Source organism: Choloepus didactylus, chromosome X (assembly GCF_015220235.1).
Source record: "Choloepus didactylus isolate mChoDid1 chromosome X, mChoDid1.pri, whole genome shotgun sequence".
NCBI lineage: Eukaryota > Metazoa > Chordata > Mammalia > Pilosa > Megalonychidae > Choloepus > Choloepus didactylus.
In genome coordinates this window covers 13021470-13048697 of record NC_051334.1, presented here as the reverse complement: position 1 = coordinate 13048697, position 27228 = coordinate 13021470, and the positions used below count along the sequence as shown (strand labels likewise).

At 39.8% G+C, this 27228-nt stretch overlaps 1 protein-coding gene across 3 annotated transcripts in view; it reads left to right on the top strand.

The window, feature by feature from the left end:
* CLTRN (collectrin, amino acid transport regulator) overlaps positions 1-27228 on the top strand; it is a 70220-nt gene that overhangs the window by 26306 nt on the left and 16686 nt on the right. For 2 of the 3 annotated variants that reach the window (XM_037822420.1, XM_037822419.1), the window contains 3 exons: positions 5613-5727; positions 7516-7574; positions 9659-9744. In XM_037822420.1, coding sequence (XP_037678348.1) covers positions 5613-5727; positions 7516-7574; positions 9659-9744 — 260 coding nt within the window. Of the gene's footprint in view, positions 1-5612; positions 5728-7073; positions 7200-7515; positions 7575-9658; positions 9745-27228 lie in introns of those variants that run through there. The other variant, XM_037822421.1, reaches the window with a different exon arrangement.

The window sequence follows — 27228 nt, the reverse complement described above, 5'->3', positions numbered from 1 at the left end:
ATATTATTTAGGCCTTTAACTGGTACTTTCCTTCTCCTTATAGTTGGGTTAATGCAAATATTTCTCGAGAGGAAGAACAGGAGTTGGAAGGGAGCCAAAAGAAAGGAAATTTATAAATTAATAAGATGGACTGATGGTGGCGATACAGGGTAAAATTTCATAAGAATAGAGCCTTGAACAGCCAAAATGCTGTGCTGACCATAGAGAAAACCAGATTTTTACAACGAGAGAAGACTCAAGTCAAAGTAGAACTTTATTTGCACACACAGCATAAAAGGTTAAAGAGTAAATTGTATCCTTTTTCAGTGTAAAGTGAAAAAGTGTCCAAGTTGGAGAACTCTTCAAGCTAGACTGTCTACCCCTAACACAGAAGCTTCTCAGTGGCAGTCAAGACTGAACCTCATCATTGGCATCGAGCAGGGTTTAGAGAAAACTCACTACACATACTTCTAGGAGGTTTTCCTCAGAATATGACCTATGATTTACTTATATGTGTGACCAATAAAACTAATAACTCTAGTTTACTGGTGTCAGTATCAAATATTGTTCCCAATGAATTAGGTCATAGGCTGCTATTTCTAATATTGGAAAATTAGGACTGAATACTTGGTGTGTTACCCAGAAGCCTCTGCAAAATGAAAGTGGCACCATTAGTTTAATTCAGGGTTTCTCATCCTCGGCACTATTGCTATTCTGAGCTGGATTAGTCTCTTCTGGGGGCTGTCCTGTGCGTTGTAGGATGTTTAGCAATATCCCTGGTCTCTACCCACTAGATGCCATGAGCATCACCCCATATCAAGGAGTGGCAACCAAAAATGTCTCCAGATATTGCCAGGTGTCCCCTGGAGGGCACATTCACCCCTGATTGAGAACAGCTGAGTTAAAATACGATATTTTTGTGCATTAGACAAAAATCTTTTATCTCATCCTAAATCTTAATACTAACTGATCATGTAAAGAGAATAAAATCATTGTGTTGCCTCTTAATTACAGCAAAAATATTGTACCAGTTATTATAAACATCTTGAAACTTTATAATATAGACACATCTATTTCATTCCAATTTAAACTACGAAGGATCAAATTTATTCAAAATTCTATAACTTCTGTTTTAGAAAATTATTGAGTAGAATCATTTAATTAAGATACTAGTTTAAACGGCAAAGATTTTATCTTATGAGAGATGCTCACGTTCAGCTATGAAAGGTTTTATTTGATTTCTTTCATTTGATTTCTTTTGCATTTCCCCAACCCAGTAAAAAGGGAGAGAGTAACAACATATTTTAAATGGTCCCACAGTTTACTGTAGTAGATTTATGTGCTATAGGTTTACTAAATTCCCATTTGTGATGATAAAACAGAATCATCATGGTCAAAACTGAAAAGCTACACCCAGTTCTCCCTACCCCTTTATTGCAGGTAAATGGAGCATCCATCCCCCCCCCCATGCTTTTACGACACCAATGAACTTTAAAAGGCATCTTGTGTGAATCAAAAGAACCACGCACATGTTTTCTTTGTGTGTGACCTCATATTTTATCTACCATCTAGAGCAGTAGATCAATAGTTATGTGCTGAGAAACTGCTTTTCAATTGTGTCATGGGGTATAAAAAAAGAGGGAGAAATCAATTTTCTTTTCCTGGTGCCCTTTGGTATTGTTCGTGGCAACAGTAATCTGAACTTTTTTATCTATATTGGCCAAACACTGAACATTTGGAAGGCAATAGTAACATATTCAGCATGCTTGAAACTGCTTTATTTGACGACTGCTGCTGGAAAATAACTAAGCTCCCCTATGTGAAATTGCCGAAGTAAGCGTGGGATGGAGCAAGTTAACACAGCTGCAAGTCCTCTGGAGGGTTGTTACTTAAATCATCCATCCAAACAAAGAGTAAGTTTGTACAAGATTTTGAAAAGTGGAAGAAAGTAAAGCCAACATGGTGAGAGGCAAGAGCACCAGTTCTAGTTTTGCTTCCCACCTATTTTATCCAGCTATCTATCAAGGTCTTTAGTTATTACATCGCTTTCGGCACCTTCTGTGTGACACACAACTTGTAGAGTCTTCATATTTGAAGTCCAGTTGTTGACAGTGACTCATTTTATCATTATACTTTTTGCCTTTCTATTCACCTGACAGGACCTCTAAAAGTCCATATTTTGTCTCATTCCTTTTTTGGCTGCTGTTTTCTTTTGCTATTGTCAAACAAATTCAAACCTATCAGCACATAGGCAGAAATTTGCTTTATCCTGATATAAAAGTCTTATTATCTTAAGAAAGTTTCTAATTCATGGCCCTTTAATATTTTGATAGATTTGCTCTAAAACAATATGAAATAATCACAGGTTATGCTTTTATTGTGCAAAAGGAAATGTGTTCTTGTGCAGTATTTGTTCCTAATTTTTCAAAAAAGAATTTGTTAGATGCTTAGTCAAAGTTATTAATGGGTAAATAGTGTAGATTATTTGGGGATTAATAATAACTTTGGAGATTAATGGGTAAATAGTGTAGATTTTCTCTTATAAATTCTAGTCTTAAAGTTTATTAATGCAATTGAGAGTAATAAAAATAATATTTAAACTGATATATTCATATGCATTTATACTTAAATCTTGAAAAAACTTATAAATTAAAAAAACACTTTTCTAAATAATTACTGGTTCGTTGAAAAAAATTAAAACTGTAATTATGGATTATTTAGAAAATATGAATGATGATATCACTATCCTTCTGCACTTCTTATATCTTGTGGCCAGAGTAGTACTCAGAGGAAAATTCATAGTCACAGATATATTCATTATTAACTGAGAAAAGACTCAAAGTAGATGAGCTCACTAGTCAACTTGAGGGTTATGAAAAGAACAAAAGAAGTCTAGTGTCAACTGGAGGAAGAACTTAATAAATATAGATAAAATTGATGAAGCAGAAAACAGAATAGAATTGAAAATTAAATCCAAGAGCTTTTTGATACAACAACAATAAATAAACCTCTGGCAAGTCTAACGGAACATGAGAAAAAAAATGATGTATTCACTAGAAAATATACAGGAAATAGCAAGAAGTATAGATATTTTATGGGAAATATTATACAAAATCATGAGAATACTGAAAAATCTGGATGAAATGAATGATTTTCTTGGAAATTGTAAACAGCCAAAATGGGCTGAGAAAGAAATATGAAACCTGAAATTAATGAGACTGGAAGGAAATGAAAAATTGTCAAAGAACTCTTCCCCCAAAATATGCATGGTTCAGATTTTTCACCTGTGAATTCTTTATTTCTTATGCACTTTAAATATTTCTAAACATAGAAAATAGTGGAAATCTTTCTATGGCATTTCCAAGGTGGTAATATAATGGCCAAAAAAGAATGAAAGGAGCCTACATGCTATTATCCTTATGAAAATAGAATTTTAAATGCTAGGGGAAAAAACTAGCAAATTAAGTCCAGTAGTATGTTAAAAATAATCAAGTAGAGTTTATGTAAGGGTTGGATCAATGTGAAGAAATGTATTAATATGGTGTACCACATGGTACAAACCCTATGATCATATTAATAGATTAATAGGCAGTTGATAAAATTCAGCATCAGCTATTCATAAAAAGAATTTTTGGTAAACTAGAAATAAAAGGATATTTTTATCACATGACACATCACATTTAACAGCAACTCAACTAGATTCCATGAAATAGAAACATTGCCATGTAGTAAGGAAGAGGACAAGGTTCCATGTCATTCCTACCATTGTTTTACCTAGTTCTGGTAAGGCTGCTACAATAATGCAAAACAAGAACAACACTATCAACAACTAGATATGACTGTTGAAAAGTAGGAGAGAAATTTGAAATTAATGTATAGAGACATAAAATACGAGATCATTTTCTAGGAAATTGCAAGAGAATAATCACATCCAATTGAAAGGGGTGGTAACAACTGGCTGGCAGTGCACACACGAATTCATGCACACAAACTTGAGTACAATGAACACTTCAACGGAAAAAAGGTCAAAGGACCAAAATAAGCAGTTTCCACAAAAAGAAATACGAATGGCTAATCAATATATAAAACTGTTCAGCTTTACTGCAAATCAGAGAATTGCAAATTTAAGCAGTCAGCAGATAACTGTTTTACCATTTATTTTGAAGACCAGTAATATCTGGTCCAGGATATGGGAAAATGGACACCTGTATACTACTAATAAATATGTAAATTAGCATAAACCTTTTGAAAGGAAATTAACTGTTATCAAAAACTTACATTTTTGCATACCTTTTACCTCAAAATTTAAATTATAAAAATTTATCCTAATGATATCAGAAATGAAAAGGGTTATCTTCAAGAATGTTTTTTGCCAGCATTATTACTATTATAAATTTAAAAAGAAAAAGAGGAAATAGGAAATGAGGTGTAAAAGAGTATGATAGATCCATAAAAATGAATGCCATATTAGAGAATTATTAAGAATAATGTCATCAAGGAATGTTTAGTGGTGTGGAAATAATTTCGCAATACAATGTCAAGTTCAAGAGAGAAGGTGACAATGCTTTATAATAGTATGATCCCAATTTTGTTGTTAGGAAGGAAAGTATTCTCAGGCACATTGTCTTAGTTTGCTAATGCTGCAGAATGCAAAACACCAGAGATGGATAGGCTTTTATAAAACGGGAGTTTATTTCACTACACAATTACAGTCTTAAGGCCACAAAGCATCCAAGGTAACACATCAGCAATCGGGTACCCTCACCGGAGGATGGCCAATGGCCTCCGGAAAACCTCTGTTAGCTAGGAAAGCAGCTGGCATCTGCTCCAAAGCTCCGGCCTCAAAACGGCTTTCTCCCAGGATGTTCCTCTCCAGCAAGCTTGCTTCTCTTCAAAACATCACTCCCAGCTGCACTCTCTCTCCTCTTTGAGTCAGCTCATTTATATAGCTCCACCGATCAAGGCCCACCCCGAATGGGTGGGGCCACACCTCCATGGGAACATCTCATCAAAATTATTGCCCACAGCTGGGTGGGGCACATTCCAAGCAAATCCAACCAACACCAAAACTTCTGCCCCACACAAGACTACAAAGATAATGGCATTTGGGGGACACAAGACACTCAAACCGGCACACACATGCACGAAAGTCCCGTGTCTAAGAGAGGTGTGTTCCAAATACAGTGGTCATCCACGCTGGAGGTATTATGGATGATTTCTGCTTTTCTCTTTTTGCTTCTCTGTATTCTCTATGTTTTGGTGGTTGGTTTTTTAATGAGACGACGAACACTGAGAAATAACTCAGAAGAGATTTTCTTCTCGTCTCAAATGCATGGCTGACGCTGAGTAAGACAGCTTTTAACTGTCTTCAATCATACGCTAATAGATGACTAAATAAAAGCAAAAGAGAGAAACTTATCACTTTTTGGAAGTGTAAGTCTAAAGAAAAGCTGAATCATTTCTGCATCCCTAACATGGATTGTTCCTTGATCTGCTCTGTTACAATCTCAATCTCCAAGCAAATTGACTTTTCCTTCCTGTATTGACTTTATTAGTCTAACATTTCCCAGGATTACTTCATATAGTCTTGGCATTTCTGGGGGGGAGTTAATTATTTGCATTCCTCCTTCTAGGAAATTTCCATCTCACCTAACAGTGAAATTGCTGGGATGGCGAGGCTAACTTTTGGCTGCCTCTCCCTCCAGTCCGACTTTTCTGGATTCTGCTCTTGCAGCCAAGGAGAAGGAGGTGAGAAAAAGCCTACTCAGGTGCAGGCTGACAAGATCACCTTCAGTAAAACACCACTCTGCCCAAGAGGGGAAATGATGGGACTCGGGATGTGTTGCAGGGTATCATTCTTGATGTTTTTCTCATGATTGCTTTAAAAATTAAAATTTTCTCTTTCATGTCAGGGTCACATGGTCTAATTTTTCCATTTATGATGTTCGTGCAACAAGGTGGAATTTGGGGACAAATTATTGAAGAGGCAGTATCATAGAGAGGAAAGCTCTGACATCCACCCACTGTGGGGCTTCTGTTGACCTCTGTGGAAGGCCCACGGTCGGAAAGATTCCTTTACATTCATTATGTAACGGTCAGAGCATCTTTGGGGTTTTGTCACAATTGCTGTTTTGGTTGAGGATGACCTGCGATGCAGTGCTATTAAGTGTGGTGGAGACGTCAGCCTGGCTGTTGGAGAGACACCCATCCCACTGTGTCCCATTGCCACCAATGACATAAACACTGGAACCTCACTTCTCCCATATGGAAGATCATTATAACAGTAGCAACCTTTCAGTGTTGTTTTGAGGATTAGAGAAATAATTCAGAGAACCTGGTTCATAGTAGGCAGTTGTTAATTACTGCTCTATAGCTGCACTGCCAATGTAGCTGCTAGGTGTATGGGCAAATTAAATTAAATTAAATATTTGGTTTTCAGCCATATGCCAAGTGTCGTATAGCCACCTGTGTCCAGTGGCTACCATATTGGACAGTGCAGAATTAAAACAGTTCCGTCAGTGCAGATTATTCCATTGGACAGCACTGCTCCATCATCACTCTCATTTTACACAACTTCCAGATGTTAGCACTGAATATATGCTTATGAAATAGAAGAATAAAAAAATACCCATAAAACCGTTCCCCTTGTTTGAAATGGAAGCTCTTTTTGGATGTTTACCTCGGAGTTGAGAATCAGGTGGGGCCAGTCTTGGAAGCACATACTTTGTACATTGGAGACAGAAAGGAGTGGTGTTTGTTTCCCAAATTCAGATAGCATATCTCTGAGCCAGATATTTTAGCCCTGAGAGGATGTAAAGTTCATGCCAAGGAAAACCTGCAGGAAGGGCTCAATTCTTTGCACCGTGCAGAAGGGGCGGGGGAGGAATCTGACTTGGAGTTAACAGAGGAAACATTCTTTTGGGGTAGAATTTGCAAAGGACAACTAACCTGTTTTCCAAATAGATTTTTGTAAATAACTGACAGGAGATGGACTGCTTCTATCAAGGTATTAACCCAAATGATGGGGGTTAATCATTAAACCTTAAAGTGGTGGCTCCCTTGTTTCTCTGATATTCTAATCCAGATCACCAAATGCCTAAGGCAGCTTTAAGTGGAGGGTGCATTTTTTCCCCCATTTGACTTTGTGTTTTCCACTCTAAGAATGTTGTGGCCTCTCTTTCTCCTGGTGACTGCTGTTTATGCTGAACTTTGTCAACCAGGTATGTTGTCTTGAAGCGTAAAAATAGATGAACAGTTTTCTGCATGATTAACTTGTCTTTGAAAGAGCTCTATTTCTCTAAATCTTCAGACATGTTGAGGCTTGAAAGTTGAGCCTGTACCTGTTTTATGAATTTGGAAAGAACATTTTAAACCATGTAATATGATTGGGGTTAAAACCTTCAGGAGTGTCTGGGGGAAGTTGAATTGTAGTTCTGTGTGCTCTTGATTTTCATTACATTAAATATTAGGATTTATCAGGCTCCGTTTGGCAAATTTTGTCATCATGTACTGCTCTTTCTCTTTTCTTTCTGGCAGACGGAGAAAATGCTTTCAAAGTGAGACTTAGTATCAGAACAGCGCTGGGAGATAAAGCAGTAAGTAGACCACCTGGGTGCTCATTTTAAATTTTGTTTTCTAATAGCACTGTGCTGTCTTTATCAGTGGGCATAAGCCTGAATAAACTACTCCTAAAGATCTCAAATCTGACATTTTCTTAAAGTAAAAATAGATTTTACTATAACGGGAATTCTTGATAAAATGGTTTTGCTTAAAGTAACTATAGTATATGCTATAAAAGGTGTGAAGTTTGGTATTGCACACAACAGTTTAGCAAGCTTGAACGTTTCCACCCAGCATGGTGGCCGCACAGGGACCTGAGGCAAGCTCTCAGCTCTGGGCTGGGCTGTGCTCTTCATTGTTATGATCACTTGAATTTTGTAAGCCTCTATTTTCTAATCACTGAAATTAGGAGATGGTTCTACTCACTTAAGATCTTTCACAGCACCCAAGTTTTTCATTTCTAACATGAAGTTTCTTCAGGTCTTTTAAAATCGCACAGTAAGAATATGAAACATATGCTCATGAAATAGAAGAATAAAAAAATACTCATAAAGCCCATGTGCGTATAGGAACAACAAAGATAGTCAAATTAACTAAAACGGTTTTGTCTAATTCTAGCTTCAGTTTCCCAGCACGGTCTGTGAATTTTTTTCACATTACAGTTTGAAATCTTTGGCTGTAGTGTGGAAGGAAGATTTGGGGGGACTAGAGTGGAAGGGCAGAAGCAGTTAGGAGGCTGTTGGAGTAGTGTTGGTGAGATGATGGTCATTTGGAGTACAGTGGTGTTGATGGAGTGGGAGTAGTGAAGGGATTCAGGAGCCTCTGGGACAATATGATAAGGAAGGGAGAGAGAGCTTTTGGTCATTCAATAAATTCACATTTCTGTTTGTCAGAGCTTTGTCTGGATGGTTCTTCTCCACAAAGTTTTGAACTTCTGCCCATTTTGCACACATTTCCTTTATAAAGCAACTGGAGACATCCTCCCTTTTCTCCCCCTCACCTGAAGAAATCTCTTGTTGCTGCTCCTTCTATAGTTCCTGCAGCTCCTCAGTGCTGAGCTCTTCACGGTATTCCTCCACTAACTCCTCAACATCAGCCTTTTTTGTCACTTCTTTATTCTTAATGATGGTGGAGACCATTGTTCTAGGCATACCGTATTCCCTAGCAAGATCAGTCATGTGAATGCCACTCTCATATTTGCCTATTGCTTCCTTTTTTTGCTCAATGGTGGTGCGAAGTAATTTTCTTTTCTGCCCAGAGCTCTCACTGCTCATTTTCTCAGGACCCATGATGAGAAAAAAAGCACAAAAATACACAAAATGACCATAGAAGCTAAGACAAGACTGCATGAGGACATGCACAGGGCAAGAGTTTCCACTGACTAAACGCATGACCCTTTGTTCCGGCTGGAAAGGGTAGCAAGCCACGAGGCAACCAATGCTTGCACGCCAAGTACCAAACGACGAGTACCAGGGCAAAACTTTCACATCAAAATGTGTCAAGTACCAAATTTGACGAGTTTCAAAGCAGTTGAGTACCGAAGTACCACTGTATAGAAGATAGTATTAAGGGAGAAAGTGCAGAGTAACCAGAGGAGAGGTCCCAGATAGAGCCTGGACATTCTCTAAAATTTAAAGCCCCTATAGGTGAAGGTGAACCTGCAAAGGGAAGGGAGAAGAAGTGGGCAGAGAGGCAGGAAGAAAATCAGGAGAATGTTTATTACAAAAGAGAAGACCGTGTTTCAAGATGAAAGGAGTGCTCGAGAGCATCAAGTGTTGTTGAGAAGCCAAGCAAGATGAACACTGAAAAATGTTTATTGTGGTAAGCAATATGGAGGTCATTGGTGACTTTAGAGAGAGCCATTTCTGTGGAGTGATAGGGCTGGAAGGCAGATGAAGAAGTGGGTTGAGAATGAGTGGCCAGTTAACATGTGGAGATGGAAGCATAGGCTACTCTTTTAAGAATTTAGGCTGTGAAGGGTAGGAGAGAGAGCAGGAGATGGAAGAAAGGAGGACTGAGTAAAGTGGTTTGTGTTTACTGTTGTTTGAATGGGAGAGACTTGCGTGTGGTAAAAATCAATGGACTCCACTTTACATAGTCTGTTTTCCTTCTCTTTCAGTATGCCTGGGATTCAAGTGAAGAATATCTTTTCAAAGCGTTGGTGGCTTTCTCCATGAGAAAAGTTCCCAACAGAGAAACAACTGAGTAAGTACAGTAAAAATATCTTAACTACTTATTCACAGTACTGAGATAGTGCATTATTTCACAATTAGCTCTTGAAACAATTTGTTAAACTCATTTTAAAGGTATCGACATTTTGTTGAACAATTAAAAGTTGTTGTAATCTAGCTCAGCTTACACTTTATATCATGTCCTAACAATGTTCTTTGTTCAGTAGGCAATTTGAAGATAAATATAAAAAGTTGCAGTTGTATGTCCTAAGCTTTCTATGTTTCTATCATATACCCATAATGTCTCTATGAAAGATGGATAGATAGATGACAGTTGAGTGATAGAAAGATAGATAGATGATAGATAGATAGATGATAGATAGCCAGATGATGGATAGATAGATAATAAATAGATAGATGGATGATGTATAGATAGATGATACAGTCTAAAGAACTCTACTCTCATTTTGAAAATATATACAGGTTCTTTCTGCTCTTGATATCTCTTGTAGCACCATGTTTATTTTCTTAAAAGCACTTGATGCAGCATTTAACAGTTTTGCATTTTTGCCTGTTCTTCGGGAGGAATGCTGCTTCTCTATTGGTGATGTTTCCTTCCATGAGGAGGAATGTTCACTATGGTAACACTCCTGGTCTCTCGCTCTTCTCTCCCGCCTCCTCTTGAGAGGCGAAATGCAGAGTTGGAAGGAGAAACTGGGTGCAGGTTCCTTTCTCTTTGGGAGTCAGACTGTCCTCAGCAGGCATTCTCCTGTGCTTCTCTCTACTCTAAGTACAGAATCGTGCCCCACAGGGGCCCGCAATACACCTTAAGGCCATGCTTGTAGTTTACTGCTGAGGGCCATCTGGAGGGGCAGGTGCCCCATCACATGAGACCTTATGGTTCTGGCACGTTATGCCTATACATCAAAACACCTGCTCCAGTTTAGCATTTTGAACACTGTGAATGTGTTATCTATTTTTAAATATATATGTGTATATATACTTACATATGAGTGTTTATATATATACATATCACGTGTTTATTTTCCCGCCGCGCCCCCCCCCCCCCCCCCCGCCATTCCACTCTTCTGTTTTATTCTTTCTGTCCCTACACTGTCCCAAGTAGTAGTTACTTGGGACAGCGTAGGTGAATTTATCTTATTCTGGGAATTTTTTTTTTTGGCTTTTATAAAAGGGGGTTTATTTGGTTACACAGTTACAGTCTTAAGGCCATAAAAATGTCCATCAACAAAGGGTACCTTCACTGGATGATGGCCAGTGGCATCCAGAAAACCTCTGTTAGCTGGGAAGACACGTGGCTGGTGTCTGCTTGATCGTAGGTTGTGTTTCAAAATGGTGTTCTCCAAAATGTCTCCATCAGCTTCCAATGGCCATCTTCAAAATGTCTGTCTCAGCTCCACCTAGCTGTGAGCTCCTTCTATCTGAGCTTACATAGTGCTCCAGTAAACTAAACAAGGCCCAGGCTGAATGTGTGGTGCCATGCCTCCATGGAAATTATCCAATCAGAGTTATCACCCATAGTTGGGTGGGTCACATCTCCATGGACAGTGAACCAATAGGTTCCAACACAATCCACACTAATACGTCTGCCCCCATAAGAATGCATTAAAGAATATGGCTTTTTCTGGGGGACATAATATATACAAACTGTTGCATTCTACCCCCTGGACACCAGAAAAACACATTCTTTCCACATACAGAATACATTCATGCCATCACAATATCAAAAAAACTTAAATCATTTTGGTAACAATAGGTAAGTACAAGATCCCATCAAATCAGTTACAAGCATGGTCTGTCCAAAAGCAAAATTACCCTCTGGCTCTGTACCTGTGAAACTTAGAACAAGTTATCTGTTTCTAATATACAAAGGAGGGACAGTCATAGGATAAACATTCCCATTGTCATAAGGAGAAACTGAAAGGAAAACAGGGTTTAAGGGACCAAAAAATTCCTAAAACCTGCAGGGCAAACTCCATTAGACTTCAAAGTCTGAGAGTCATTAACAGAATGAGGTTGTAACCTTGAGGCTTGAGCGAGCAGGAGTCCAACCCCTTTCAAATGCTTTCCTGGCAGCCCTTTTCCCTCCAAACACTGGAGTGAGTGCTCCAACATATCCACACATTGGGGAGACCACCTTTTCAGCCCCACCTCCTCAAACATTGGGGCAGCACTTGGATTCTCTTCCATCTGTGGGACACATGCTCAACCCCTTCAGAACAGTGGGGTGGCAGCCAGGCTCTCCCCAGTCCCCGAGGAAAGTGCTCCATCCTCTTTGTGGCCTGGGGTGGCAGAACTTTTCCTGAGCATTGAGGTGGAAGGCCCACCCTTGAACTCCGGGGCAAACTCACCCTTTCCAAGCGTGTGGGCCACTCCACTCTCCCAGCCCAAGACCTCTTGACTCCAGACCTCAACCTCCATGACTCTGTATTTGAAGAAATTTTTCCTTCAATTTTTTCCTTGTCTCCTACAGTCCAGACCAGCAGCATCTCCATCTGTAAAGATCTCACAAAAATTCTGTTGGCTTCACATGAAGCACACAGGGGTCAAAGCCATCAGGCAAAAGTACTTTCCACAAATCCTTTCTGCCTAACTCCTTCTCCAATCCTGGCTTATACTGAAATGGCAGCTGGGTTCCATGTTTGGTTAAATCCTCACATGTGGCTGTAGCTTCTGAGGTCTCACTTTTTGGAAACCCAGAATTCTCCAGATTATCAGTTTCTGGTTTCTTTGTACCCAAGAATTTATCTTATTCTGGGAATTTTTAAAATTAGGAAGTATATTTGCCGGATGATTCAAGTCATATCCTCCAACGTAGCCTTTTATTTTGGTCTCCTATCTGCTTCATTCTTTTGTTCTTCATTCTGTAATGATTCAGAACCTGGCAAAGAGGGTTGCTATTGATTGGTCTCCCTCAAACCTACAATATCCAATGCATGAGCTGTGAATAGAAAGAATAAAATAGAAGAGTAGAATGGGGGGTGACAAAATAAACATGTGATTTATGTATATATATACATACTCATGTAAGTATATATTCACATATATATTTAAAAATAGATAACACATTCACTTTGTTCAAAATGTTGAAAGGGGAAGTTATATAGTAAAAAATGGCACTAAGTAGTCTCTATTACTGTTTTATGGGTTTTCAGGAAAAATATATCAACTTTTATCTTATGCCATTAAACTCTAGCATTCTTTTCACCAGTATCTATAATAATTTTTAGCAAGTAGAAAAAGAAGATGATCACATTACAAAAAACTGGAAAAGGAAAAAAGAAGACGAAAAAAGCCACTAGTTATCTTACAAGGCTAACCCCTCTCGTCTCTTCTAGCCTTTCTTGCTTAAGTAGGTTTCATTGCTGTAGTCATAGCTGTGTTACTTCCTGTGAGTGTTTATATCTCACCTTTTGAATGATGACATTAAATCAAATGTTTCCATTCTGAAGAAAAATTCAGTGAAAGATGTAACTTGTCAGATTAATTTTGAGGCATTCACCTTTTAAATGGTTTATCAGAACCTGAGGCATTATAGGAGTCGGCTAATATCAGATCTGGTTTATTCACAAAGGTATTTTTACCTGGAAGTGGGTCCACAGTATCTACAGAAGCATTTGTTGCCAATGCCAGTTGTAATAAAGTAGCCCAGAGGTCAGCAGATGTTTTCTCTAAAGCATCATGTGGCCTGAGTCATGGCAGTACTGCTGTCAGCGGGATGAGGGGCGAGAGCAGCCTAATGAAATGCAGCATGTTTAGATGCAGGCCACAGGCCGGGCTGGATTCTGTAAGCATTGCCATCAAGGAGGCGTCATCCTTAGCTGAACAGCCTTCTCCTGTGGGAAAGGGCATCACAACATGCAAGACTGGATTGGAAATAACCTTGCAGTGAAGCTGACTCTCTTGAGGGTGATGGGTGGGTGGAAAACATGTCAGTTTTTAAATCTTCTGCCTTCAGAGGTCTCTTGGTGCCAGTGTGGGACAAAGTAGCAAATATGCCTTTCCAGGAGAGCTTCAAGAATCCAGATCCTGGACACTGAAAGTTTATTTACTGTTTTCTTTTTTTCCTCATTGCTAATCCAAGAATGTTGCAGCATACTGAAAGGCACAAAGAATAAAACAAACATCACCTGAATTGAAATGTAAAGTGTAACTCATATCCAAGTAATTAATAGACTACTGGGTGTTTCAGTTCTCATCTCACCTTTTACTCATTCCCTTCTATGGTGTCTCTTATTCTGAGCTTGATCACAGCAATGCTACTGCTCTCAGTAGCTCCTGACACTGCCTTTTCATATTTGGAACCCTATGACTGGCATATCCACTGAGTAAAATCCTAACCGAATACGAGAGAGGCTGAGACACCTAAATGGAGGTCCTGGCTGCATCCACACAGAGCTGCTGGCAGCCAGGGCCACCCCTGACAGGCAGTGAGAGAGAAGTTCAGAGGTTCACTGAAGAGCTTCAGAGAGGCAGAGTGTGGGCCTGCAGAGAGGGCTGTGGCCTCCACTCCCTTCCCCGCAGGAGAGGACCCGCTGACGGGGCAGACATGAGTGCAGTCAGTTGGGGTGTTGATGACTGGGTCCATTCTGATCGGCTGGTGCCCGTGCCAGACCAGTGGTCCACGTTCTGAGTGATGCCCCTGCTCTTTTCCCTGATGCAAGTCAGGGAGGGCGGCTGACCAAGAGAACGGCTCATAGAGGGTGGAGTCGCTCGTGAGAGGGGAGACGGTCCTCTCATTTCCTGGTCGAAGCTCCCCAACCTGCAGAAATTCTCAGGCGTAGCATTGTGTCTCTGAGTTAAATGTTGTGGGGCATGTAATGGATTTCTTCCTGAGCCTAATTATTCAAGGATAAATCTCGTGATCCAAAAAGGAACAATGTGCTGTTGTAGCCACAGTAAGGGGATTAACAGTCCCATGCTTGTAGAACAGCAGCCCAGCTCCTATTTTAGTCCTTTTGATTTCCAGAAACAAGAGCCCAATTCTTACCACTCCTTGGAATGATTTGCTCCTGTCTGGCATCATTGGTGAGAAATGACAGTGGGGCCAGTTCTGAAAGGATTAACATCAGCCAGGGCTTCCCACATTTGAGGAAAAGGAGTGGACATTTTTGCTTCTTTTTAACGATTTGCCTAAAAAAAGCCATTTGTGCCTGTGTTAATATCATTACTTTGCAAAAACAATTGATCAAATGATTACTGAAATGAATTCAAATAATTTTACCAGACCAGTCTATATTTAAAATCTTGCAAATGTAGGTTTTCTACCTAGTTGTGATAATGGCATTTCAGTTTATTTATGACATCAAAGCATATGTTTGAAAGACATGTTTTGCTCAATATGTGCTTTAAGGTTGGTTAATTTTTCATTCTGTGCAAATCTTGGAGAACATACCAAGTAGGAAGTAACATTTGGATGACAGACTGTGGAAAAAGTCACACTCTAGTTGTATATAATCTGTAATAGAAGGTTCCTAAATCAATTATATAAGTACAGAAATATGTGCAACCATTCTTTCTGTTCCTTCTTCTTGAGCACCAACTTTCCCTCCTTCCATTACATTTCCTCTTGGCTACTCCCACCTACACTGTATTTGGGTGTTTTCTTTTACTACAGAGTTCTCCGTGTTGTTATGTTGTCTTCTTACATCCAGATTCTGGCATCTGAGGAATTACCAGCCTCCACTGTTTTCTTTTCTCTGGTGAACTCAAGACACTGTGGCTTTGTTCTCCCAAGGGTCTTAGCATCACTAAACTCCTACACCTGGCCCTTATGGGAAGGTTCATGGACTGTACATGCTCTTGCAGTCTGAACTCTTTTTCTAATCATCCCTAACCATGTGGGTGAATCAAAGTTAGCTCTTGATAACATTTGTGAATGAATGAAGTAGGCTTTACCTCCTGGCTCTTAAGCCAGGGGCCTGTCTATTGTGTCTATTGGGGTAGAGTGGACACAAGATAAAAGTGGTCCCATCCACCATTTCTTCTTCCCCCTGAGTCCCATGGCAATATACTCCCATGATGTTTATGTAATGGAATGGCCATGTAGAAGTAGCTCCCATTGCTGGGAGCTTATCACTTGGGCCTCAGTCTGTAGCTCTTGGGGAGTTAGTTTCTCAAAGCATCACCCAAACAAGTAGGAAGCCCTAGCTCATGGTGCATCTCTGTCTTATATAGCCTTTGCCTTGCACCTGTCTTCTGAAGCAGGGGTGTGCTTTCCCTGGCCCATTTCCTGCCAAGTTGTTACTTTAGAGAGTGAGTTTATTAATTACTACTTCAACTGCCTCTATCTAAACAAAATATAACCACATCTCTACAATTATAGTTCTATGGTTGACATTTGTTGAGCACCCGGTTACTATTTTGTTTGCTTAAAATGTTAGAGGAGTCACTTTGCATCTCAGGGTAGATCCACCACGTAAGAGGGATACTAAGTATTCTTCTGTTGATGAAGACCCTAAAGGTAGTCACCTTTTTTCCTAATATCAATCTTGGAGAAATGATGGAAATGGTGCTACTTAAGACATTATTATAGTAGGTGGCATAGTAATAAAGAGTTGATACAGTCGAATACATAAAGCTAATTTTAAAAAACTTCTAGGTAATTATTAAGACCATCTTTATATTGATGGGTGCCAATATCTTTCTTTTGAACAACTCTTTATCATTTTCAGAGTATGGTTGTATCTGTTATCTCTTTATCAGGGAAGCCAATTAGAGCTGTTTATTAATTCATTGCCCAGTTTATGATTATCTTTTAGTTCATTTTTCTTTGTTTCTATATGTATATGTGTGTGTGCATGCACATGCGCATGTCTGTATGTTGTGATTTGAAATAATTTTAGATTTACAAAAGAGTTGCAAAGATGATAGAGAGAGCCTGTGTGCCAATGGTCCTCACCTGGGGGGATTTTGTCCCTACCCCTCTTCCCTCCAAGGATGTTTGGAAATGCCTGGGGGCATTTTCAGTTTTCCCCATTGGGGCGTGCTCCTGGCATCCAGCAGGAGAGGCCAGGGGTGCTACTATATGTTGTACAAAGCACAGGACAGCCCCAACAATAAGGAATTATCCAGCCCAAAATGTCAGTAGAGCTGGGGTTGAAAAGCCTGCTCTAGACCCTTTACCCCCACTTCTCCTAATCTTATTATCTTAAATAGCCATTATCAAAACTAAGAATTAATGTTGATTCAATATTAAATTATATCAAATATTCAGTTATCATGCTGTTAATTAAATTGCAGGCATTATTTGCATTTCCCATTTTCCCTGATGTCCTTTTCCTGTTCCGGGGTCTACCCCTCCTTAGGCTCCTCCCCTCTGTGACAGTTTCTCCGTCCTTCCCTGTTTATCACAACATTTTTATAGAAGTCCTCGATTTGAGATTGTCTGATGTGTTCTCCTAATTTAGATGGAGGAGATGGACGTGGGGGGAAGGAAGTCACCCAGGGGAAGTGCCCTTCTCAGGAGCAAGTCCCGTCAGGGGCCCATGACATCCACAGGACATCACTGTGACATTAGCATCAATCCTGCGGGTCAGGTGGCGCCTGCCAGGGTTCCCTTTGCAAACCGCATTTGTCAGAGGAGGGGGGATTACAGTTCACCCCCTGGAGGGAGGTGTGTCAAGGAAGTGTGGGACCCACGTTCTCATTTTAATGAAACTGTGTAATGTTAATTATAAAGCTGTGAAATAAATCATGTGTAAAAGCTGCTTTGGGCTTACTGTCCACAGAAACCCACATCAAATAAGCAGGGCAGCCATCTAAAGAATCAATCGTTTGCTAACTCTAAAGCTATGCAAAGAATAAAATGTCCAAAGGTAAAATAGTTCTCAATGAGGAAGTAATATAGTGCCTAAAGAAAGAACCAAATAGTAAAATAACTATTTTTAGATTTAAATTTTTTGGTAAGGAGTAGGCAAAAGGAAAATGAAATAAACGTTAAAGATTTAGAATGATTCTCAAGTGGGCATGCCCCCAACCTGGGGAGCATCTGGAAATGTGGGGTGTGTTTTTTGCTCTATCAGTGACTGAGGAGTGTTTATGACATTTAGAGGGTGGGCACTGGAGACAGTAAATGTGGGGCAAGACTCAGGAAAGTCCCCTTTAACAAGGAATTTCCCATACCAAACGCCAACAGCGCCTCCATTGCCACACTAGAGCCCAAGTTCTTCCTTGAGCCTCATTTATAGTGAAATAACTTGTCTGAAGTCCAGCAACTGCCCAGGAGAAAAATTCAGGAGAAAAGCTTGATTTTTCAAGTTTCAAACTAGGACTTTTTGCATCTAAACAGTAACTGTCTCCATTTACAATGTATGGATTTAATATTTTTATCAACAATTTTAATTTTGGAAATCTTTGTATCAAAGTACATAAAAATGGCTTCATTTTAATTGTTGAGGTACCATATTAAAAGTCTGAGTTGTCATCCAATGGAAATGTTGAATAAATTTGAAGATCTTGCATATATAGCTAGGGATCATGTGGTTTCATGATTGGTATAGAGGAAAGTATTTGGGGCTACAGTTGTGTTGTTGAAGTTGCATGCATCTGTCATCCTGCTTTATTTTTCTTTTTTAAAAATGTCCTACCTCTCAGAGTATATTTTCATTTACTTGTGTGAATTCTGTCTTCACTTCCTTAGAAAGCAAGCTCCATGGGAGAAGGGAATTTGCTTTGTTTACAACTTTATTCTCTGACTTTATTAAAGGGTTTTGCCATGAGTTTCATGTTTGAACAGTATTATATGATGCTTTGGATGGAAAGAGCAATACATGCTTATTGGGAGGATAGGGGAGGCTTCAGCCTCTGCTCTTCCCCTTGCTGGTTTCAGAGGTTTGGTTTTGGGGAGAGGTGCCTAGTAACTGCTTATTTACCTGTTTTCACAGCTTTATAGAGATTTAATTCATAAAGTATTCACCCATTTAAAGTGTACAGTTCTGTGTTTTTTTAGTATATTCACGGATAGGTGCAACCATCACCATAGTCAATTTTAGAACATTTTGTCACCACAGAGAGAAATCTCACACCCTTTAGCTATTCCTGCATTGCTTCCAGCTATGAGCAACGGCTAATGTATGATAGTCTCCATAGATTTACCTATTTTGGACATTTCATCTAAGTAGAATCATACAACGTGTACTCTTTTGTGCCTGGCTTCTTTCAGTTAGCATAATGTTTTCAAGGTTCATACATGTTGTAGCATGCATCAGAACTACATTCCTTTTTGTGGTTGCATAATATTCCATTTTATGGATATACCACATTTTGTTTATCCATTCATCAGATGATGGCTATTTGGGTTGTTTCCACCTTTTAGCTGTTATAAATAGTGGTGCTATGAACATTTATGTACAAGTTTTAGTTTGAACACCTGTTTTCAATTCTTTTGGTTATCTACCTAGGAATGGAATTGCTGGGTCGTATGGTAATTCTATGTTTAACCTTTCTAGGAATGGCCAAACTGTCCTCCACAGCCTCTGTATCATTTTACATTTCCATCAGCAATGTTGCTTCTATTTTAGTTCTTGACATTTAAAGTAAGAAAGTATGAACATTTCTACCCCGTCATGAAAATTGCAGATGGTGTATTGACAGAATGGCATTCCCTTTCATTATTGTAAAAATGAATACAATGCATTTGAAAACTCTTTAAAGGAAAAATAATGAATTTAGGTTTTTTTCCCAGTAAATGTGATGTGTTTCATTCTTCTAGAATGATTAAGTCACTGTTAACAATTTAGCTCTTAAGGAAATGGTGAAAGGCACCCACAGTTTATAAGTTTACATGGACAATGTTGATTTTATGTGGACTCTCCAATAATTTTAAGCTTTTATACATTTATGTATCAATTGTCTTCTCTCTGAACACTAATGGAATTTCTCTTTTTTTCTCATTTTTAACTGGTAATCGTGTATACAGAGTAGAGTGAGTCATATTTCCAATTAACAGTTGAAAAGCATCTGATTACAAAAACAGTGTTCAAAGACAACTAGGTAACTGATTAATTACAGCAGTCAAGTTGGAAGCCTGTTGAAGGTGGTGTGACATAAACTGTTCTTGAGAACTTTTTCCTTAGAAGCACGTGCAGAAACACTCATAGTGCAGTCCCAAATGCTGGGATGGGAGACGGGCAGAAAGTAAAAGCCTGTAAAGTAAGTATCAAACGCAGGAATGGGCAGGAGATTCTGTGAGCCTCTGAGAGGCCAGTGCGTGAATGGTAGGGGCACTGAAAGAGCTCCTTGAGGGTGCATCAGAAGGCTTCTGAGGGCAGAGAGGGGCCCAGTGTTGGGGAAGCTGGGCATGGTCGACCTGTGGATAACAGGGAATGAGATCCTTCCCTCTGTCCACTCACGGACTAATCCCCTCCTTTTCTGGCAGATTCCTTATTTAAGGAATGATCCCCAGATGTGTGATTATGAAAACATAGAGAAGTTCCTATGTTACAATTTTCTTCTTAAGAGATTTCTTGATAATGATAGCAATGACTTTTATAGCCAAGATGTCTCTTAAGATGGTAATAAAATCAGAGTGGACTGTTACTGCCATTGGGTATGGATTTCTTATTATGTATTTTTTCTTCTCAATGTCTTCAGAATTTCCTATGTCCTACTTTTCCATACAACCTAGCAGGTGCCGTTCTGATTTGTGGTTAAAGACCCTCTGTCAAACTGCAGTCTTCCTGCTGATGAGATACAGGCAGCCATAAGTTAATCACCTCTAATTATGCCTTCAACTGGTAAACTGACATGTTGATTAATTAAAAGCAGTATTCATAGAAATTGGAAATGTCTGTCTCTTCTCTTCTTCACACACCAAGAGACCCAGAATTTCTTAGGGTTGTTTGATATTCGAGATTAGGGTAGACCAGTGGTGATATTGCTTGCACCCATCCCCCGGACAGGGTTGGGGATGCTACATACATCTACTAACTAGAGGACAGAGATGCTGGTACATTTCACAGGACAGCCCCCACAACAAACAATGATCCGGCCCCAAATTTCAGTACTGCCAAGGTTGAGAAACCCTGCTTTATTCCCATCCTCTAGCTTCCTCTAACATTATTGTGTTGTATAACCATGGGACTTTTATCACAACTAGGGCATTAATGTCAGTTCAATACTAGTAAGTAAACTCCATACTCCATTCGGATTTCTCCAGTTTTTCCTTTAGCATCCTTTTCTGCTCCTGAATGTACTTCTCCTTAGTCTCCTCTAATCTGTGATATTTTCTCAGTTTTCTCTTGTTTCCATGATCTTGACAAATTTTGAAGAATACTGATCAGGTGTTTTCTAGAAGTTCTCAATTGGTTTTTGTCTGATGTTTTCTCCTGGGTTAGACTGAAGGTGTGGATTGAGGGGGGGCAACACGGAGGTGAAGTGCTCTTATTATACCATGTCAGGGAGTACATGATAACCACACAACATCACCAGTATATTAATTGTCACTGGATAAAGTGGTGTCTGCTAGGTTTTCCTTTCCATGCTCTATTTGTTAACCCTAACCCTCCAACTCAGTGGGAGGGAATTATGCTCCATGGAGCGTGAGAGAAGAGTATCCGGGAATTTGTGAACCCATTATATCATGCTATTATATATATTTAAAACTATAATAATAATTGACAGCTTAGAAATAAGTCATGTGTAAAGGGTACTTTGGTGTTTTATTTATTTATTTTTAAGCTATTTTTTTAATTCATTTTTATTGAGATATATTCACATACCATGCAGTCATACAAAGCATACATTCAATTGTTCACAGTACCATTATATAGTTGTGCGTTTATCACCCAAATTAATTTTTGAACATTTTCATTACCACACACACAAAAATAATAAGAATAAAAATTAAAGTGAAAAAGAACAATTAAAGTAAAAAAGAACAATGGATACCTTTTTTTTTTTTTTTTGCCCCTGTTTTTCTACTCATCCATTCATACACTGGACAAAGGAGAGTGTGTTCCATATGGCTTTCCCAATCACATTGTCACGCCTCTTAAGCTACATTTTTATACAATCAACTTCAAGGTTCATGGGTTCTGGGTTGTAGTTTGATGGTTTCAGGTATTTACTGCCAGCTATTCCAATTCATTAGAACCTAAAAAGGGTTGTCTATATTGTGCATGAGAGTGCCCACCAGAGTGACCTCTCGGCTCCTTTTGGAATCTCTCTGCCACTGAAGCTTATTTCATTTCCTTTTACATCCCCCTTTTGGTCAAGAAGATGCTCTCCATCCCACGATGCTGGGTCTAGATTCCTCCCTGGGAGTCATATTCCACGTTGCCAGGGAGATTCACTCCCCTGGGTGTCAGATCTTACGTAGCGGGGAGGGCAGTGATTTCACCTGCCAATTTGGCTTAGCTAGAGAGAGAGAGGGCCACATCTGAGCAACAAAGAGGCATTTGGGGGGAGGCTCTTAGGCACAATTATAGGGAGGCCTAACCTCTCCTTTGCAGCAACAGTCTTGTCAAGGGCAAGTCCCGTGGTAGAGGGCTCAACCCATCAAACCACCAGTCCCCTATGTCTGTGAGCACATCAGCAACCATCAAGGTGGGGAAGCCCAACACCCCTGAATTCTCCACCAACTCCTCAAGGGGGCTCTGCATATTTTTTTCATTTTTTTTTTTAAATTAACTATATACAAATATATGGTAAAAAAAACATTTCAAACAAACATAACATAACAAGGGAGTAAGTAAAAGACAACTAACATAAAATACCTACTTTACTTCCAACATGTTCCTACTCTACCCAAGAAAATAACCTAATATAGCAACATTTCTGTGAACTTGTTCCTACCATACACATCAGAAATTAACAAACCATAGTCATTTCTGGGCATTCCCAGAATGTTAAATTTACCCACGATAGCTCATCTGTTCTTATTGGGTTATCATTCCCCCTCCATTAATTGCTCTCTATCACTAGTTCCCCTACATTCTTGTGAAAGAAGGGAGCCAACTCCGTCTCTGTGTTCCTGCAAAAGAAAACTTTATTCTACTCATTCCTACAGGTTTTTATAGCATACAAGGTAGTCTCTTACGTGACTGTTTTCAGGTATCTCAGGGTGGGTGCATTTTTTCTAAAGTTAGGAGGCCGTAATGGTATGTGTATACAAGGACAAGACGGTAAACATAAGGGACAATCTCTTCCAGGCTGGGCAGGAGATAGGATCACGGAAGGAACCCGGCATCCTTATCCTTATCTAAGTGGCCTGCCTTCAGGCACACAAAATCTCGGCCTTCTCACAACCTTTTATGAGGCGGCCTCTCTGTATAACTTATCAAGCCAGGGAACCTTCTGTGTCTCCACACATTCTACATTATAAACCATTTATTTTACATTTTTCAATGTTTACATTAGTGGTAGCATATAATATTTCTCTTTCTGTGCCTGGCTTATTTTGCTCAGCATTATGTCTTCAGGGTTCATCCATGTTGCCATATGTTTCATGACATCGTGCCTTCTTACTGCTGTGTAGTATGCCATCGTGTGTATATACAACATTTTATTTATCCACTCATCTGTTGAAGGATATTTGGGTTGTTTCCATCTCTTGGCAATTGTGAATAATGCTGCTATGAACATTGGCATGTAGATATCTGTTCGTGTCACTGCTTTCCGATCTTCCGGGTATATACCAAGAAGTGCAATCGCTGGATCGAAGGGTAACTCTATATCTAGTTTTCTAAGGAACTGCCAGACTGACTTCCAGAGTGGCTGAACCATTATGCAGTCCCATCAACAATGAATAAGAGTTCCAGTTTCTCCATATCCTCTCCAGCATTTGTAGTTTTCTGTTTGTTTAATGGCAGCCATTCTAATCGGTGTGAGATGGTATCTCATTGTGGTCTTAATTTGTATCTCTCCAATAGCTATTCACTAGCTATTAGAATATTTTTTCATGTGTTTCTTGGCCATTTGTATTTTCTCTTCAGAAAACTGTCTTTTTGTATCTTTTGCCCATTTTATAATTGGGCTGTCTGTACTATCGTCATTGAGTTGTAGGATTTCTTTATATATGCAAGATATCAGTCTTTTGTCAGATACATCGTTTCCAAAAGTTTTTCCCCATTGAGTTGGCTGCCTCTTCACCTTTTTGACAAATTCCTTTGAGGTACAGAAACTTCTAAGCCTGAGGAGTTCCCATTAATCTATTTTTTTCTTTTCTTGCTTGTGCTTTGGGTGTAAGGTCTAGGAAGTGGCCGCCTACTACAAGGTCTTGAACATGATTCCCAACATTATCTTCTAGGAGTTTTATGGTACTGTCTTTTATATTGAGATCTTTGATCTACTTTGAGTTAATTTTTGTGTAGGCTGTGAGGTAGGGGTCCTCTTTCATTCTTTTGGATTTGGATATCCAACTCTCCCAGCCCCAGTTGTTGAAAAGACTATTATGTCCCAGTTCAGGGGCTTTGGGTGCCTTATTAAAGATCAGTCAGCCATAGATCTGGGGGTCTATCTCCGAATTCTCAATTCGATTCCATTGATCAATACGTCTATCTTTGTGCCAGTACCATGCTGTTTTGACAACTGTGGCTTTATAATAAGCTTTAAAGTCAGGGAATGTAAGTCCTCCCACTTCGTTTTTCTTTTTTAGAGTGTTTTTAGCAATTCGAGGCATCTTCCCTTTCCAAATAAATTTGATTACTAGCTTTTCCAAGTCTGCAAAGTAGGTTGTTGGAATTTTGATTGGGATTGCATTGAATCTGTAAATGAGTTTGGGTAGAATTGACATCTTAATGACATTTAGTCTTCCTATCCATGAACATAAACATTTATGATTGTTATTTCTTCTTACTGAATTGCCCCTTTTATTAGTATGTAGTGGCCTTCTTTGTCTCTCATAACATCCTTGCATTTAAAGTCTTTTTTATCTGAGATTAATATTGCTATTCCTGCTTTCTTTTGGCTGTAGCTTGCATGAAATATTTTTTCCATCCTTTCACTTTCAATTTCTTTGTGTCCCTGTTTCTAAGATGAGTCTCTTGTATGCAACATATTGATGGTTCATTTTTTTTGATCCATTCTGCGAATCTATATCTTTTAATTGGGGAGTTTAATCCATTTACATTCAGTGTTATTACTGTGAAGGCATTTCTTGAATCAGCCATTCTGTCCTTTGGTTTATGTTTGTCAGATATATTTTTTCCCTCTCTCTCTTGATGTCCTTTAATGTGCCCATACGGAATGTCTTTAGTACTGAACCTTTCTCCATCTCTCTCTCTCCTTTCTTTGTTTCTCTGTCATTAGGGCTCCCTTTAGTATCTCAAGTAGGGCAGGTCTCCTGTTAGCAAATTCTCTCAGCATTTGTTTGTCTGTGAAAAATTTAAGCTCTCCCTCAAATTTAAAGGAGAGCTTTGCTGGATAAAGGATTCTTGGTTGGCAATTTATCTCTCTCAGAATTTTAAATATATCGTGCCACTGCCTTCTTGCCTCCATGGTGGCTGCTGAGTAGTCACTACTTAGTCTTATGCTGTTTCCTTTGTAAGTGTTGAATTGTTTTTCTCTTGCTGCTTTCAGAACTTTCTCCTTCTCTTCAGTATTTGACAATCTGATCAGAATATGTCTCAGAGTGGGTTTATTTGAATTTATTCTATTTGGAGTTCGCTGGGCATTTATGCTTTGTGTATTTATATTGTGTAGAAGGTTTGGGAAGTTTTCCCCAACAATTTCTTTGAATACTCTTCCTAGACCTTTACCCTTCTCTTCCCCTTCTGGGACACCAATGAGTCTTAAGTTTGGACGTTTTATTTTATCTATCGTATCCCTGAGATCCATTTCGATTTTTTCAATTTTTTTCTCCATTCTTTCTTTTGTTCTTTCATTTTCTGTTCTGTGAACTTCTAGGACACTGAGACGTTGTTCAGCTTCCTCTAGTCTTGTATTGTGAATATTCAGAGTCTTTTTAATTTGTCCAACAGTTTCTTTTATTTCCATAAGATCTTCTATTTTTTTTATTTACTCTTGCAATGTCTTCTTTATGCTCTTCTAGGGTCTTCTTTATGTCGCTTATATCCTGGGCCATGGTCTTCTTGATGTCCTTTAAATCCTTTGCCATGTTTTCGTTCCTTGATTGTAGTTCTTTGATTAATTGTGCGAGGTACTGTGTCTCTTCTAATATATTGATTTGTGTGTTTGGAGTTGGATTCTCCATATCATCTGGTTTTATCATATGCATTAAGATTTTCTGTTGTTTTTGGCCTCTTGGCATTTGCTTTGCTTGATAGGGTTCTTTCAAGTTGTAAAAAAAATACCTATCTAATTTTTCAGAAACACAGTTTGGTGGCGTACACTTTCTCTAACCAGCAGATGGCGTCTTTGAGTCACCTATACCCCTCAAGTCAGTTCTCCGCCTTGTCCCCATGGTGTGTGGGGAAATGATTCTTGTGGGGTTCAGTTGGAGAACTCAGTTTGGATGTGTTGCTGGAGCCATCCGCCCTGAATGTGGGGCATGTGTACAGGTGGCCAGGGAGGAAGGACAGCTTTAGTATTCAAATCCCCCAGGTTCCTGAAGATTCAAGGCCACCGCAAGAGTCCAAGCCTTCATTTCATTTCAGCCCCAGGCCCTCTCTCTCACTGTCCCACAAACCACCAGACTTGGCATAGTGTCCCTGGGTTCTCCGAGCGGGTCCCCCCACCCAGCCACGATCCTCCAGGACCTCTGCTGAGGGAAGGCTGTGCTACATCACCAGTGCACGCCGTCCCTCAAGGGAAGCCCCGGGCCGCCGTGCTGTGCCGGGGTGCTTTCAACCTGATGCAAAGATGGCCGAACGGGGCGTCTCCACACCCCTTCTCCTCGCACAGTTCCTCCTTCCCAGCTCCGGGACAACTGGTGGGGCCCTGGGCTGTGGGCACGGCCCCGGGCAGGAGTTTATCCAGCCCTCCGGGGAGCCAGCTGCTAGCCGCGAGGTTTCTTTCTGCTTCCGGCTCTCCCCTCCGTTCCCCCAGCCCCAGGGGTATCTGCAGCAGGCTATCTTCCAGGCCAGACACCAAGAGGCTGGCCCAGCCCCCTCTTGCTGTGTGTTACTGCATGGTTCCCACTATCGCAACTGCAACCGCTCCTGGGTTTTTCCCTTTTTTTTTTTTTTTAAAAGAGCCAGTCGGTCTCCAAACGCCAAGCCCTGGCTTCCCCAGACCGCCGCATGGCTGCGGGTCTTCCAGCCAGCTTACTCACAGGTTTCAGAATGCAGACTCCCAGTTTCACCAAGTATACGGCCTCTGTGGAACTAGCAGGCCTCGTCCAGCTGGCGCATCGCTGTAACTGGTATTCTGGGTCACTTTCTGGTTTTTATCTAGTGTTTTTCACAGAGGTGTTTTTTTGCCCTGTCTCACCTAGCCGCCATCTTAGTTTCTCCCTCCTAATCATGTCTTCTTATAGAACTTATCCCCACATGGGCAATTATATATTTACTTATTTGTGTATCTTCTGTCCCTACTCCCTTAGAAGGCAGACTCCACAGAAAAAGGGACTTGGCTTTGTTTACAGCTTTAATCTCTG